Here is a 12,480-nt window from a genome sequence, read left to right on the forward strand (position 1 = left end):
TATCAAACTCTGCTGTCCTACATCCAAATGAAAACCGCTCTCTAAATAGCAAAAGCAGAGTTAGTCTAAGCCAGTCTCAGTCTGCCACTGCAAGAGGTAATCATGGCGTGTTTCTGTTTCTAGCACCTGTGCAGCCACAGGGTGAGCTGGACCAGTGACCTGATGCCCCTGAAGGGTACGCGTCGTCACAGTCTATAGACGAATTTTTGGCTGGATGTATTTGACACTGCCCTGATACAGTTTGTCACTTGGCTGGGTGTATGTGCTAGCAGCAGCACCAGGGCAGGGTGAGTTGAAGAGAAAGGGACAATCTCTTTAGTGGGAGTACCGACACAAGATGGTTAAAAGAAGGAGAAATTTTGCTTCGTTTTCCTCTTGTCCTGGCTGGCTGATCTTGCTCTCTCTCGTACCCGTTCTGGTGCACTGAGCCAGTTGAACTCATTAGTCCAGCAGAGAAACACGTACTTTTTGCCAGATTAATGAACTCAGCTAGTACGGAGAGTAGCCTGCTATGTGCCAGAGCTGGCATGAGGTAACCGTGGGGGATGGAGAGAGCACAAAAATTGCTTTTTGATAGTTGGAAGTGGTTAGATTGAACTGCTCTGTCTCTGTGAACTTCACTATTAGGTGCACGTTTTCTTTTTGAGGACTTACCGATCCGTATGTTTTAACAACTTGAACTTTGAAATGGGAAGCAAAGACATCTCTGAGAGGCCTGGAGGTTAAAATGATGCTTTTCAGCGGTGTGCATACAGTGAAGTGGAAATTAACTCTTTTATCCGGTTGTGTATTTTGCTTCTCTGACAAATTTATGTTAGTGTATGACCTTTAGGTAATTTATGTATAATTTTTTTAATACGTCCTGTGTTGTATAGTGGGATTTACTTAAGCCTCTTAGACTGAAATCAACTCAATTACAAAACCAGATGTTTTCTAGTAATGCATCATTGCTGAGTACTCCTGCCAGCATTTCTTCCCCCCTCTATGCTATGAGAAAGACCCTTACAAGCTGGGAAAACTGTCCTGTTCTGTAAATGTTTTTGGCCAAGAAATAGCCTGCTTCTAAGTTTGGAGGTTGAACTGTGACCATAACCTATTGATTTTTCTTTCTTTGTATAAATCCTTTGAGAAATGGTATTTTAAAGTAGTAAATTATGACACCTGTTTGTTTACTGATTAGTATTTCTATCTACAGCTGTTTTGCTTAGAGTTGTATATCAAGGCAATATGCCTTGAGTAACTGTAGCTGTAGTTACTGTTGCTGTGGTGTTTGTATAACACAGACTTAGATATATCTAGCTGAGCTGCAGACACTTGGGATGACGTACAGAATTTGAAAAACTGTTGTAAATACCTATTCCTAAGCTACTGGATCTTTTCTGTGCATTTTTTGTTTCGTTCTGCCTTCCTGATGATATTTTAGGATGAGAATAGAGTATGAGTGCATTTAAGATGAGCAGATAACTGTTGGTACTGACAGCAGCTCTCAAACTGCTGAAATCAATCAGTTAAGGACTAAAACATTCACTGACTGAAACACTGCTACGTGCAGCCAGGATTCTGCCCTTTCACGATACTCAGTTTGGTGCCTCTGTGGCTTGTAGAAATGAGGAATTCTGAGTGTTAAAAGCTACATGCCAACGCTGCTTCCTCCACTCCAAACCTGTGGCTGGGTACTAGAAGAGTTTTTGTGCAGTAGCGTGTTCGGTGTAGCTGTAGTGAATGAAGGAAGGGACTGGTACGTAATTGTGGCATGAGGAGATTGGGATCTGAGCAGTCCTCTCAGATTTTGCTGGAGAAATAAGCCTGTTAAAGAGTTGTCTTGTGCCATGTCTTTTGTATTTCACCTCTGAAGATCCATTTGCATCAGTGAGATGTGTAATATCCATGTCAGCCTTCTAGAAGAATTAATGATGCCTGCATGGGGAGATGGTAGCGCTGGGGAACGTGGGATGGATAAAGTAGAGACTGGTGGCACAGGAACAGTAGAGGGAGAGGGCTCTGCTGTGGACAGGGTGGGCTTATGCTCCTTGTGCAGGCAGAGGGGAGAGAGGTGTTCAAACACATGTGCTGAAGTTGAAGAATAAGAAAACTACAAGTTAGGGTAAGATTAAAATGCCAGCTTTAAAGACAATGTAAGGCATGAGGCTTTGCTGAAGTGTCCTGGCAAGAATGCGGAGTATGCATGTTTAAAAGGGTAGCTGGTCAGTGGTACCTTAACTGCCTGACTTGGGCTGGAATCAGGAATCCAGCTGTGGTGCTTTAGTGATTGGCTTTGAGCTGCGATGAGCAGGTAGGAGATGCCATAAGGGAATTTTCCTTTTCCTTTTTGGTTTTGGTAAATGGGCATACCTGGGGTGTGTGGTGCTTGCTTAAAGGGGATGTGGGTTTTTTTAGCAAGTCTGTGTTTGATGATGGCTCCTTCATAATGCATAGTTCTTTCACAGTGCCTTTGATCAATATTTTAATTTTGCAGAGAGAAAATGGAGGTATGTTTCCATGTATGTTGCTTTTCCTTGCTTTGTCACTAAGCCAGCAGTATTCTGGAGCATAAAACTGTGCTTCTTGTCTTCCACTGTGCCTAAGCCAGATGGAGCAGGCTATTAGTACTTGCTACAGTACAGCTGCGCTGAGCGAGTTCCAGCTCCTGGATTGGTTTGGGAAGTTACACTGTGTTAGCCAGCTTGCTCTTGTGGTGCTGATGATGTGGAGAATGCCAGCATGGCTGCCATATGCAAGAAAGGGTCAAACCAGTCTGGTTTTAGATATGGATGGTAAAATGTCAACTTGGTTAATTATTAGTCTAGCTAGATTCTCCAGTTACTCATTTAGATTACTAATGCTCAGGTGTTTACTCTTCTGGATGCCTTTGACTTCTTCCATCTTGAGTCTCAGATAGCTTTCAGTCCTGGGAGGATTTCTTCAGAAAGAGAATCATACAGGCCTATTTTATGGCCAATAGTATCTATTCTCTGATGGAGAAACTCTCTAGCAATACTGAATGCAGTAGTGCTTAGCTTTCTGGAAAGAGCATTGCCTTGGATGCAGTTTGTGTTCTGACCATTTGCTCATTTTGGCAGGTTTTAACTCCTGTGAGTTCCCAATACGACTTTATTCATAGCAGCAAAATATTTGGCCCCCCAAAAGGGGCCAGTGTGTCAGAGGCAAAGGTGGAAATGAGGGGCTGGGGACAGATCAGGGACCGCCTTTTTGCTGGTACTGTGCACTGAACTAGTGGTGAACTCTGGTGTTGCATGCAGTTAGTAGTTTTTATAGGAAAGTTGTGGCTTAGTATTATATAGAATAGCAGCAACATCCTAAGCATCTGTGCATCTTAGTGTGGTAATTGGGATGGATGTGTGCTGTATTCTGTGTGGTTTAAACTGTCTCTGGATGTATTTATTCTGTCTTTGTGCAAGTACAAGGTGAAATTACAGATTATGATGAAAAATGTCAAATTGTAAATTAAGATGACTTTCTTTCTGTGAAAAGGCTTTTTGTTTTCTACCTTCCCTTCTTCCTTTTTCCCCGCCTCCCTCTTCACTCCAGATTCAAGGGTGTCTAGTTTGTTTATAATTTCTGTAAGTTTGTGTTTGCATTATCGCGTATGAAAGACTTGAGTGATATGGGCTTCTTTTTTCATTTGTGTGCTAAATTTTTTAAGAAAGTTGAATACAGCGGAGTTGTTTCAGTATTTTTACTAGACTGTAACTATTACATGTGCAAAGACTATTTGCAGTTTTCTACACCTGAATAATAATTTTGACTAGAAAATTTTGTTGCCTAAAACTGGAAAAATATCAAAGTACCTTGCCAGAGCCTTTGGTACATGTGTTAGCAACTGACAACAGAGTTCATCAAAAATCTGTTTAACTCCTGTTACTTTTCAGTTTCCAAAGTGTTGAAATTGCAGAGTTAGCTTTCATGTTGGCTTGCAGAGTTTAGCAGCTGGTTCTGTGGCTGCAGTCAGCGTAAGAGGGAGGGAGCTCCATGCTGCAAGCGATCTGCTGCGTGGGGTTGAGATTTGACAGGAAGGTGTGTTGAAATTTTGAGGGCATGATGGGGAACAAGTGACTACCTAAAACAAAATGGTAAATAAATATTTCTTAAGTGTAAGCGTTGCAAATAATTGGTAAATGTCAAAATGGAAATTACTTTTATGTATTCAGTAATTCCAGAATATTAAGGTTTGGAGATCCAAATCTTTAACATACCATGAAATGAAATTTGATCAAAATGGATCTATTTAAGAGTCTTGTAGTGAGGTACCAGTTATTCAACTATATCTGTTTCTTCCAGGGTACCCTGACTGTTCAGAGCATGACAGTGGTTTTCTGATATACATTGTTACTACAGTTCAGCATTAGAAAAATCAGAAATATTTAAGTTCACTGATTTTAGCAGCTATCATGGTCATCACTATCACTGTAGATAATTGCTCAGCTTCTGGTTTTGATGGTTTTTCACATGAAGGTGTTAAAAGGAGAAGTCCTCAAAAAAAGTATGTACATCAGGAGTTATTTAGAAATAGAACTTCCTGATGACCTTCTGACTTGACAAACCTCTGGTGAACTTTGTTTGAAATTCCAGAATTTTGAACATTGCCAAGGTCACTGCGAAGTGCAGAAACTGATAGGTTAGTAGTGAACCAACGTTAGGTGAATTTTTGTCATGTGTGTCCAGAAGTACAGAGATCCTATGTCAAGGATCAACCCCCTCGATCTTATTCCTGTCCTGAATATTTGATATCTAATGTCTGTCTCCAAGGTCTGTGCAAGGTTGCATCCCAGCGTATGCTGCTGACTGTATTTCTGTAATTAACAAGTGTTTTTTCTTTCAAGCAGGGAATTATTAGCAGAGTGACAGAATCAGTGAAAAACATTGTACCAGGATGGTTACAGAAGTATTTCAATAGAAGTGAAGATGAATGTGTCGATACAAATGAATCTACAAACCAGGAAGAGAATCCAGTAAACTATCACCATGATTATGCAAATGAAGATACCATAGTGATTGATGGGAGAGTCACGCCTGAATCAGCAAGAATTAATTTAGAAGGTATGTGAAAAATTATTCAGTATTCTGGCCATCTGTATTTATTCACAGATTCCTAGTTTTGAATCTAAATTTCTAAGGGAAGCTGGAAGGAGCATTTTGACAGAATGAATGAAAAAAAACCAAAACCAAAACCCCACAACCAAAAGACACACCCCACTCCCAAACAAAAACAAAATGCCCCAAAACCAATTAAAAAACCCCCAATAACTGTTTGTGAAACTGTCTTAGCTTTAAAGTGTAAGCATAATTGCGAAACCTGTTGGAGGTTGTCTTACAGCTCTTGGAAGTCATGAGTTAAGTTCAGGTAGTCAGTTAACCAGGTGCAAAACATTAATTATATTCATTTGCAAGTGTCCTGGGTTACATTTTCTTTTTAAAAGGTCTAGAATGAAAGTCTTATCTGATTGCCTAAGGTAATAAAAACATTAATTTGTTTTGTTGTCCTCAAAACAAAAGACCAGATGCTGGAATGCCAGTGGAAAATTCTTTCTTATGTCCTGATTTTTTTTTTTTTTCCTTTGGTCTTCTTCAATCAATTTAGTAAAGTTCCTTGTTTGTTTAATGGAGGACTGGGGAGCATGGTTTATGATGTAACTCTTTTTGAAATACTTGGTAACATTAAGGTGTATGCGTGGCTAGCGTGGGGTCTTTGAAAACCTATTTGAACCCTTGTCAAAGAAGTTCTCAACCCCTTACTTTACCGTATAAAAGATTAATCTGTGTTTTATATGTATCGTGCTGTTTCTGTAGTTCTCCTCTGTAAATTTGCACTTGGTCTTATTTGAGTTTCTCTTAAATTAGCAGTTTTGTGGAACCTTATTTTTAATAAGGAGAAAAGTTTTGTCTGAGCACATGTGCATAACCATCTGTTTGTTTTGCTTCTGTTGTTGGCAGAATGAAAAATAATGAGGAAATACCTTTGTTGCTAATGTCATCTAGTTGTAAATAAGGAGCTTTATTGCTTTCTGTGTAGCTGTAGCTTGAGAATAAGTTTGGATAAAGGAATAGAGAAGGTCTTCATGAATGAGGAACACGTGTCGGCTTTCCTGAAGAACTGTGTAAAAGGACCTTTCAGTAAGAACAGCTGCACAGCCAACTTTCTAGCTCCAAGAAATCAGGAGCAGATGGACACCCTAGAACCTTTAGTAGCTTGTGTTACACAGTCTGTGGATGTTGCAGATGGATCTTTCTTGCTATAGTTAATAATAATATTTTTTATTACTATTATCATTTTAGAAGGCCTGTTTCTTCACCTCAGGTACCAGTGTGCCAGAGCCCATACTCCTTTGGTTGTCCAACCTTCAGCCTGATAACACTTTTTTTATCTCAAACAAGACAGTTGTAAAAATCCACCAGTGCTTTGGAGAACTAGTTTCTAGTACTATGGTGGATATGAAGATCAAACTAGCTAGTTTAAGCTTCAGTGCAAATATCAAGAAGATAGTGACTCAAAATCATGTTCATACCCAGAACTCCCACGAAGGACTGTGGACTTAAATAGGTATCAGGCAAGATATCCATTAATAGCTATTTCGTTCATGTGTCAAGTTGGAGCTGTGAGACCACCTCTCGCAGGACACTGACAGTGTTTACAGTCCCTTTGGTTCCTGAGGAAAAAATACACATCTTGCAACTGAGGCCATGATGCTTACTTGACCTTGTGCCAAAGTCTCAAAAGTTAATGGATAAGAGATAATGTTTTGCTTGTAGCATGTCCTGATATGGTAGAATTTGGGAAGGGGGACAACACCACCAAAACAAATAATCCCCCCCCCCCCCAAATCTCTGCAAATATACATTTTCATGTTATGTATTCAGATTAACATAATCTTTGTTACCAGATTATATAAACTGCAGAGTTGTCTGTAACTCACCATGTGATCGCAAATTTTGGAAAGCTTATTGGAAGCTTTATCTGCAGAAGAAGGAATTTATACATGTTTGGTTTAGTGAAAGACCCAGTGTTAGAGTACATGAGCATGAGGTCAGATTTGCTCTTGTAAAACCTCATCATTAACCTCTTCTTAATGCGACATTAACGTTTAGTATTGCAAGCAGTGTGGCTGTTGTAATCAGACAGATGAAACCCTATCTGGGTGAGGAAGAAGTTAAATTCGGCATCTCTATTTTTGTTCTTAGAACTTGGCAGTAGCATGGGTGTTGGTAGAAAACAGGTTTTGGCTTCTGCGAACTTGCCTATAGGGAAGCTAATTGTCTCCCTGTTCTTGTTTAGAACCATCCACGAGTAGGTCTACATTGAACTTCTCAGATGTGTTAACAAGGCCCTCTCTTCATCGGAGCCATTTGAACTGCACCGTGTTGGATTCCACAGTACCACATTGTCAGCCCTCTACATCTTCTTCACTTGGCATTGGCAGTCCTGGACTGTCTCTTGTAAAAGAAATAAAAGATTCTACCTCTCAGCACGATGACGATAACATCTCAACAACCAGTGGCTTCTCCTCTAGAGCGTCTGATAAAGGTAACTTTTTTGTTCTCTAATTGATTGTTTTGGTTACATGAAGTACTTTGCATTGTTTAATATTCCACATCACCTTAGTAAATAAAGTATGTGAATGTCAGCTTTGCATGTGAGAATCACATTTAGTTTTTAGTATTTCAGAAGTATATAATCCTGTCACCCTTTAAAGATAACCATGGTTTGGAGTACATTTATGAGACCCTGATGTTACAAAGAGTTGGTGCTAATTAAACACACTTTTAGCTAGGTTATCTGTCAATCTTGAACTGGGATATTAGGAACTGAGGATGACTCGCTGTAGCTTGACAGCTAGGTTGATTGCCTAGACAGAAGAGTGACTCGGAATATCTAACTGACAGCTGGTTAAAAGTGCATAAATATAGGTGACAAATAGAAACACCGGTTGGTTTCCAGTGTTTTTACAAGGCGTCAATAAAGAAACTATTCTGACTGAACAAGTTTTGGGCTGCTTTTTTGACCTTTCTTGATAGAAGGCATCAGTTGTCAATACTGCCATGTCTTTTGCTGAATTCAGTAAGGAATGTACACCATTTTAAAGTTAAAAAAAATAAACATTGTGTTGATGTAGATGGGGGCCTAGGTGATCCCAATGAGAAAGGGCAAACAGCAGGTTTGCAGCTTTTTCTAGACCCTCATATAAAAGAGGATTGAGGCGTGCTTGGCAAGTTCTCTTGAGAACATATTTTTACATTTTGGAGTAGATGTTGCCAGGGTTTAGCAATATAACCTGAGTTCAGTAGAGCTTTCTGGTGTGTCTCCATAAAACATACATGGAAAATAGGTCATTAACTCTCTTAGTTCAGCCTTTGGGGAATTTTTCACATTTAAATCCTGTGCAATTCTGACCTATGCTGGGCTCCAACCTTTTACCAACATAGGAAAAATTTTCTATCATTATAGATGCACCAGTGTTTATGCAGTTCCCTTTTATTTTATCATGAAAGAAGAAAAAATAAATTTGCTCTACATTGGAAGCATACTATTGACTTGTTGTGCATGCTTTTGAAAGATTACTGAAAGGTAACGTATTTGCAGTTCTGTGAACAGATTTCACGTTCAGAGTTGGTACTTGGTTTTCATATCATATGTGAAATTGATCTGTTTGAAGAACTCTGAAGGTTAGAGTGCTGGAGAAATGAGTGTACGGGAGTTTTTCATTCTGTAAGACTTATTTTTGTGTGTTAAAGAACTCTGGAGTTTGATTTTTAATATTAAAATTCTCTATGTACACAAGGCATTTACGTATTGCACGTGTCATTTTGGCAGATATCACAGTTTCAAAAAATACTTCAGCACCACTGCTCTGGTCCGCAGAGGCTGAAAGATCTCATTCCCTCTCACAGCATCCTGCAGCTAGCTCTAAAAAACCTGCATTCAATTTATCTGCTTTTGGATCTCCCTCTCCTGTAAGTACTGCACAGTATTAATTTTGATCAATTTGAATGTGTAGCCATTTTACTAACCACTTCTCATAATACCTTTCTGTAGTCACTTGGAAACACTTCTGTCTTTAAGACAAGCCAACTTGGGGATTCCCCATTTTACCCTGGAAAGACCACTTATGGTGGTGCAGCTGCAGCAGCAAGGGAGACAAAAGTGCGAATCGCTCCTTATCAGGTATGTGAAAATAGTAGCGTGGTGTGAGGAAAAACGTAGTTCAAATCCAGAAGGAGTAGCACTGCCAGAAGAGCTGTGAGCAAGGAGCTGAAAATGTGGCAACAGTTCCTAATTTGCCCTCTCAGCCTACATGAGTAGAAAAGAACAATTTCTGTTAATTATTTTTTAACAGTTTACGTAGAAATACTTACCATAATGCACAAGAATGACAGTAGCATCTTAGGTTCTGGCTAGGTGTTTGTAGTTGGGATTGCTTCTGTTGTTAAGTCTTTCCAAAAATTCCATTTTCTGCCACTGTCTGCCTCTGACCGTATTATGTTAAAATAACATGTAAATAAAACCAATGATGGGATAACTTTGAAAACTTGTTTTTGGTAGTTTATGGTAGGAAAAGCTACCTGCCTGATACTTGTCTGTAGATCTCACACAAGCATGCCTACACTCGTGCTATGAATATATTGTATAGAACTGTGCACTCTTTACTGTAGTAGTATCTAAAAGGCAACTTTGCTGATTCTTTGCTCTTCTGTTACCTAGAGGGAGGCATGCAGTCATAAATGCAATCTCAAGATAAACAATAAAATACTTTCTATTTTAATATCATTCAGATAGCTCTTGAAAAGAGTTACTTGCCCGTAAGATTTCTGTGTTCTGAAATGAACCAGCAAATTAAAAATGCTGACAACTCTCAGTAGCTAGAGTTGAATCTAAAAGGAAGTCAGTACAATCTGGTTTGGTTGGAAAGTGTTCGAATCAAAATAGCTTTTATTTAAAAAAAAAAAAAAATCAAAAGTCAAAAGGAACTTTATTTAAGGAACTGGACTAAGAGTTTGCTGGACCTACTCTGGCAGTCTCTACCATGGAACAAGGGGACCTACAAGGGGACCTGACTTAGGGGAAACCTTGAAAACTTGTAGTTTGTTCTGACTTGGTGTTAAATCAAACTTCAGAACACTCAAAACTTCCTGTAAGCTAGGAGACCTCTTTGGTCAGCTGTTTTTACTTTTTACAAAATAAATATGTATTATGCTGAAAAGAGGAACCAAAATACTAAGCTTTTTAAAAAGAGACTAGCTTGCTTGTTGCTGCATGCTGTGGATTATGGCAAGTCTTGCTGGTGTTTTTTTATATGCTGTATGGTCCGTTTCCTGTCTTCATATAGCAGTGTGGTAAGCATGATGTGGTTACGTGAGGGGTTTAACATAATTAAAAAAAGCCAAAAATCACACTGAAAGAAGATTTTTTGACTTATATTCAAAATCACATGGTGCAAATAAAACGGTTTGTTTTTTGGTGTAATAGGTTTAGATCTCTTAAGAGTTCAAATCAGATCTTTATCTTTTTAAACAGTAAAAAGATCTGCCGTCAACTGTAATCTTGGGGGAAGGGAGGAAACGAGAGAAGTAAAACTAGAAAGGTCTGATGGTGATTGTATGCGTTGGTTTCAAGATGGTATGCTTACACCGTCATGAAACTCTGAGATCTGTTTTGTTACTGAAAATACTTTCTGCAGCACAAGCCTTTGCTTCAGTTCTGTTTTCCCGATTACTGCTTCAGAGACCCTACAGGCCTAACATCTTCCTTTTCATGACCTTTTCCATTTAAGTATTTCTTTTGTTGCTTTATCCTGTGTACAAATGGGGCCCCACTTAAACATCTGTAAAGTCGGTAGTGTATGTTTCCTTCTTCATGCCTAGAATGCCCAGGGAGTGCATTTTTCTCTGTCATCACAAGAGTATTGGTTATATCATCAGTGTAGCCATAGGGCATAACATACATGCATGTTTAATTGAAAATTAAGCATCATAATATTTGCAATGCTAATTTTTCAGCCACCAGTAAGAAGACAAATGAAAGCTAAACAAGCGAGTGTGCAATCCTATGGTGTGACAAGTTCCACAGCACGGCGTATCTTGCAGTCATTGGAGAAGATGTCAAGTCCTTTGGCGGTAAATGGCACTCCTTTTAATCTGTTTTATTTTGTGTGCTTGAAAAACATAGCAAATGTGCCAATATAGGATGAAGATCTTCCTTATGTAGTGTCCAGTTTTAATCTATTGCACTGTTTTTTCAACAGGATGCTAAAAGGATTCCATCTTCTGGTTCTAGTCCACTGTCTTCTGTAAGTTGATCACAAAACCCCCATGTTCTTGTTGAATGGACGCTCTCTTAGGAAAAAATTTGTCCTCTAATATTTAGGCTTTTGTTCCCCCTTAGCCTGTGGACAGGAATGTTCTGAATATTACTAGCTTCCAGTCCAAACGAAAACAGGTAAGAACCAGAAACATCCGAAGTGGGGATGGATAACTTTCTGTGCTTTGTACATATTAGAAGAAATGTCACAAACCTCAATGACCACATACACATGAATTCAAGTTAATATTAGCACTATGTGAATTACAGCTGTCTTGGCTGTGTGGAAATTACTAAAAGTGTCTTTTCTACTCACATTAGATGAAGGACTGTGAAGATTACTCAGGTTAAGAATTATATGGTCTTTATGTGGTGGTATTCTGATATGTCAATCAAGAACAACTTCTCTAGAACACACGAAAGTAGTTTTATCTTGTCCTGCAGCCTGGGCTTAAGTTGCATGTTAATCTTTCTGTTTAGGAAAGCTTTCTCTTGCAGAAATGATCAGAAATAGAAAAATATTGATTGAGTGATCATACAGACCTTGTGCAGATTTCCGTGTTCATTTCGAGCAGAAAAATATTACTAATGTTTTTTTATATACTGCTCAAGGAGGGGAGAAGGAAACTTGTTAAATGTTGTAATTTCTGTAACCTTCTGTTCCTAAATTCCTGTTTGGATGAAGCACTGAAATGGTGGTAATGCTGTGGTAAATCATTCTTTCTTTCTTTTTTTTTTTTCTTTTAAAAAAAAAAAACTAGTAATGTTTTTTGATCACTTTAATTCAGTGATACCCCAAGTTAAATTCTAAAACCAAGAAAAGACCACTTTAAGGTGCGACAACCGAAGGAACAAAAGTGTGGTTTTTCTTTCATGCAGACTTTTCAGCTGCTGTTTTAATGAGAAAATGGGCAGAATGTCTCAAGAAGTTTCTGTGCTAATCCCTTGATTAGAAGTATAATTAATTTTATAGTCACTTCAGAGTTTACAAACATCTTGGATTTCCTGTACCATCTTTGGCTATATGCTAAATTAGAAGAACATTGAAAAGTAGAGCATATAATTTCTTTACCATAAATATTATCCAAATAATTGAAAACAAAGCTGGTGTGGATTCTCAGTTAAATTGTGGAACTACACCTGTGATGAGGCATTAAGAGAGATCTGCC

The 12,480-nt window shown here is 38.7% G+C and overlaps 1 protein-coding gene across 3 annotated transcripts in view; it reads left to right on the plus strand.

The window, feature by feature from the left end:
* NUP153 (nucleoporin 153) overlaps positions 1–12,480 on the plus strand; it is a 46,435-nt gene that overhangs the window by 10,782 nt on the left and 23,173 nt on the right. Inside the window, exons 2-9 of one of the 3 annotated variants that reach the window (XM_086469495.1) lie at positions 3,946–3,951; positions 4,845–5,058; positions 7,292–7,540; positions 8,828–8,967; positions 9,050–9,178; positions 11,011–11,127; positions 11,256–11,300; positions 11,396–11,449. In XM_086469495.1, coding sequence (XP_086325621.1) covers positions 3,946–3,951; positions 4,845–5,058; positions 7,292–7,540; positions 8,828–8,967; positions 9,050–9,178; positions 11,011–11,127; positions 11,256–11,300; positions 11,396–11,449 — 954 coding nt within the window. Of the gene's footprint in view, positions 1–3,945; positions 3,952–4,841; positions 5,059–7,291; positions 7,541–8,827; positions 8,968–9,049; positions 9,179–11,010; positions 11,128–11,255; positions 11,301–11,395; positions 11,450–12,480 lie in introns of all 3 variants that reach the window. The other 2 variants (XM_086469493.1, XM_086469494.1) reach the window with 2 other exon arrangements.

Source organism: Leptosomus discolor, chromosome 8 (assembly GCF_034619465.1).
Source record: "Leptosomus discolor isolate bLepDis1 chromosome 8, bLepDis1.hap2, whole genome shotgun sequence".
NCBI classification, from domain to species: Eukaryota; Metazoa; Chordata; class Aves; order Leptosomiformes; family Leptosomidae; genus Leptosomus; species Leptosomus discolor.